Genomic DNA, 4,369 nt, shown 5'->3' with positions numbered 1-4,369 from the left:
ACTTGGTCTTGAGAGCGAGCTTCATTATAACATAGGTGAGCTTTCCTATGGCTTAGGCGAGCTTTGCTGGTAAGTTCAGATTTGACTCAAAATCTTACTTGAACTCATTTATTAACGCGACCGACTTGAGGATACCTTTCAACTCGACTCAGAGTCTAAATTGGAGATGCATTTCGCCCTAGAATTAGAGTTTGACTTGAGAATGCCTTCTGACTCGGCCTAGAGTCTGACTTGAGGACTGACTCAAACTTAGGTCCTCTTTGGCTCAGATGTAGTCATGTTCGTATTTGATCTAAGTGAACTTCATTATAGCCTATCATAGGCTAATGCTTGAGCTCATCTAAAGTGTCTAGCCTATGGGTGTTTACTTTTTGGACTCAAACTCAACACTAGTCCAATAGAGTATATTTTAACTGTTTACAAGAGTGCATCAACTTCTAGTTATGCCTTCCTACTGAATGGCAGGGTCATTTTATGGTGTAGTAAAAGCAAGAGTGCATTGTTCTTTCCACCATTGAGGTAAAATATGTAGCGGCATGTGTAGTAGCAAAAGAGGCAGTTTGGCTATGTAGATTCTTAGAAAATCTAGTAATAGTGCCACATGCAGAGGATAAGGTGATCCTTTATTGTGATAGCATGTCGGTAATTGCCCATTGGAAAGACCCAAAGTATCATGGGAAATTCAAGCATATCCAAATTCGATACCATTTCATCAAGAAGCAAGAAAATGAGGAGGTCGTGCTGAGGTACATCCCTACAAGTCAGACGATCGTGGATCCACTGATGAAGGGAATAGCCAATTAGTGGTTCATTCAGCACACTAGAGCCTTAGGGCTACGTCCATGGTGTCATTTTGAACTAGTTAGGACCTGAGATACTTAGGATACTATGGATGGTAGCTTTATGAGACATTTTTTATTTTTGATAGATATTTTCTCATCTATATTTATGCACATCTGGGATTAGCTTATGTCTTAATATTGTTTGATTATTTTGGCATGGAGTATATTTGTATGTAATGTGTATAGTGTTATTTTGGCATGGAGTATATTTGTATGTAATGTGTATAGTGTATACAAAGAGCACTAGGTGTACCATTATAAAGTTACATCAAGAGGTAGGAGCTCTTATCACACAAGAGATCCCCTTTGGAGTTATGGCAGTTACCAAAGTTGAGACCAAGTGCCGGATGTCATTTGGCTAGAAGCAATGATACCACTATTGCATTACTGGGTATGGCAATAGTGGGAACGCTCTATTAGTTGACCCGACTAGGTCAGAATAAGGTTTCTACATACTTATATGTTAAAGCAATCGAAGTGAAAACCCCAGTCCACTTTACCTATTTACTATCAGCCAAACTAGCGATCTGACTTGGCGTATGGGATGCAAGCTTGTCAGGAGATCCCAGGCATATTGCGGGGCAATATGGCTGGACAAGTTCATTATAAGGTAATGAGACTTAGGTATGTATTGTATTCATTTGATGATGTATGCTCTCAGGGAGAGAGAAGTAATACCGTAGCACGTAGCTATATGACGTGTGCTTAGAACAAAAATAAGGAGATCGAGGGATGGATCCCTGCTCCCTCGCTGTGTGAGCCTGTTTGTGGAAAATTTGATGTAAAAGAAATGAAAGAAAAATTAATTTGTATTCTCTCAAAATCGATTACATGTTTGTGGAAAATTTGATGTAAAAGAAATGAAAGAAAAATTAATTTGTATTCTCTCAAAATCGATTACAATTTGGATTCCGATTACAAAAGAGAGGAGAATGAATTTAATTCTCCCCTTTGTTTAAAACTGGGTTCTTCTTGATAGCGATGGAGTGCCTCCTTCGATTGCTCGCGTCGAATTCGCTCTACGTTGATGATCCGACCGTCCTATCTCACGAGAACAATTAACTTGTGTGACAAGTTTGTTTGAGAAGTCTTAATGAGTTTAAGAACTCAGAACGAGTTGGAAACTCTAAAAAGAGTTGTTGAAAACTGAATAATCGATTAGTGTAATTAACTTTGCGTTGCAAGTTTAATTAAGAACTCTTAACGAGTTTTAGAACTCAGGGCGAGTTGAAACTCTGTAACAGAATTGTTAGAACCAAAAATTCAGTTAATAGCCAAGTAGATCTGCCGTTGGTGAAGGGATTCTCTGAGATTTGATTAACTAACTGCCGATTAGTTCGTTGATCTTCAGGAAAATCGCCTTCTCCGTGCGGTTTAGCTGTCGAGACCGATCAACCCTTTACTCAGTTGAGTAATGTGGTTATTTATAGGGGGATAAGGGGTGTAACCAACCCCTAAATCTGCTCCTATGTGGGTGAGAATCCCTCAGAATGTAGGATAAATGGTTGTTAGGCCGTTCAACCTGTGTTTGAACAAGTCAAACGCCTAACTTGATGTTCTGAGTCTTAACTCTGCGCCTAAGGTTTGAGACGCGAGTTAAATCTCTGCTAGAGATTTGAAACGTACAGGCCGCTCGTGTGCTGAATCTCAACTCTGCGTCTTGAGTTTGAGACGCAGGGTTGAGTGTTTGCTGAAGAACGCACAGTCTGTGCATTTTGTGTTTTAACTCTGCATTGCATAGTTGAATGTCTGCTGGAGAACGCACAGTTCATATGTGTTTTGAGTTTGGGAAACGCAGAGGTAGACTCTGCATTTGGGAGAGGTTGTTGGCTTGTAACCTCGTCCATTACAACATCGCAAAGGCTACTGCTCATTGATCTTTGCTTGTTATGGGGTGTGAAAGTCGTCAGATTGTAACTCTCACAGTTGGTTATGAAGGCTACTGAATAGAGTTTTCATCATGTAACTCTTCTTGATCTATGTGAAAAGTCCTCTGTTTGTAGCTTTTGTTTGTTGAAGCTTGATGGGGATCAGCTATCTATTGTGATTTTTAGACAGCCTACAGAACCCCCTCTAAAGTTTTCGAAAGTTCGCGGTTGATTGGGATGAATTTTCGGAATACTTTGGATCCCAAAAGGTTATTCACTTCGTCTAATTTGAAGACATTGTGAACTTGGTTGTTGGAATGCTGAAATTATGTTTCTTCGAACCAAACAAGATAGCTTTTGAGTTTTGATGACAATGAACTTAGTCAAACAAACTAAATCCCAAGTCATCGTCAGACTCGCTAACAGGCTCGTCATTCTTCTCTTTTTCCTTAGAGGCAAGAGCAGCAGCATTCTCAACAGATGCCACAGAGATAACAACAACAACAAGGACGTTCTTGTAGGCATTGACGAACATGTGAAGCGTAGCTGCAAGAGTTGGGTAAGAGAGAGTCAAGGATAGCGAAGCAACTACAGAAACACCAACTGCAAACTTGTCAACGAGGTCATCCTCCGTGAGGTTGAGCACCTCTGGGCTTAAGACAGATCCATTGTCATAGACAGAGAGAATCGTAAGCCCATATGAGAATGGCTTTATCCCAAGTTTAGTCAGGAGGGCAGCCTCAGAGGGACCCACTTTATTTCCTTTCTTGATCAGCTCAACTGGGGTGATGATTTTAGCAATATCATCATTACTCTTTGTTGGGATGTTAAGCCATTTAGAAGAATGAGTTGCGCGTAGCTCCTGTCTTCATTAATCTTGGTGGGAACGTTAAGCGATTTAGAAGAATGAGTTGTGCGTAGCTCGTGGCTTCATTAATCTTTGTTGGGATGTTAAGCCACTTAGAAGAATGAGTTGTGCACAGAATTACGTTTGACAGTTTTAGCGTTGCCGATGGTAATCTGTTTGTACTCATCCAATAGACTCCCCAGCGGAGTCGTCTGTTTCTTCTCGGCTTTGGTCACCTTGATAGCTAACATCAGTCTTTCTCTCTATTTATTAAAGCTATGTTTTGGCTTTAAACGTTGAGAAATTCATTTGATAGCGTTCAAAACGCACAGGTGGATTCACATGCTTGAAAATTGAAATGCAGAGTTGAACTCTGCGTTCAGAAGGTCAACCAACGTAGACGCACAGGTCGTGTTTGGCAGGATTCTAGGCCTAGAATCTCGCCCTGATTTGATAGCTCACAGCTGTCTATAAATAGACCGTTGGGGTCAAATCAAAAGTCATCCGACTTTTCATCTGTCTTCTTTCGAAAATCTTAACGAAAATTTCGTTTTGAATTCCGGTGAACCCTGTTCATCTTCTCTGATCATCATCCTTAATGGGTCCGAGAAAGAAGACTGTCTCCCATCAAAGGTCGGCCGCTGCCACTGCTCCGAGTTCTCGGTCAACCTCGGTTGTCGGTGGTGATGAAACTCAGGCTGGTGCGCCGTCGGTACAGGCTTCTCTCGTCGGTAGTAAGTATCGACCTTCATGGCCATAAAACTTGCTTCAGTGAGTTCTCTGAAAACCCTAGATGGGTTCTTGTGAATGAG

At 41.1% G+C, this 4,369-nt stretch overlaps 1 protein-coding gene across 1 annotated transcript; it reads right to left on the bottom strand.

The window, feature by feature from the left end:
* On the bottom strand, positions 3,090-3,808 carry LOC109833964 (60S acidic ribosomal protein P0-like). Its single transcript, XM_020401852.1, has 2 exons — positions 3,692-3,808; positions 3,090-3,572 (listed from the first exon to the last, which is right to left on the bottom strand). Exons 1-2 carry the CDS (start codon positions 3,806-3,808, stop codon positions 3,090-3,092), a joined length of 600 nt encoding a protein of 199 aa, XP_020257441.1.

This window comes from Asparagus officinalis, chromosome 1 (assembly GCF_001876935.1).
Source record: "Asparagus officinalis chromosome 1, Aspof.V1, whole genome shotgun sequence".
Classification (NCBI taxonomy): domain Eukaryota; kingdom Viridiplantae; phylum Streptophyta; class Magnoliopsida; order Asparagales; family Asparagaceae; genus Asparagus; species Asparagus officinalis.
This window is presented reverse-complemented; position numbering and strand designations above follow the sequence as displayed.

Excerpts from the sequence above, each read along its gene's own strand:
- LOC109833964 (XM_020401852.1), bottom strand. The coding sequence starts at position 3,808 with ATGTTAGCTATCAAGGTGACCAAAGCCGAGAAGAAACAGACGACTCCG. Across the intron at positions 3,573-3,691 it reads AAACTGTCAAACGTAATTCT|GAGCTACGCGCAACTCATTC; the intron begins GTGCACAACTCA and ends TAATGAAGACAG.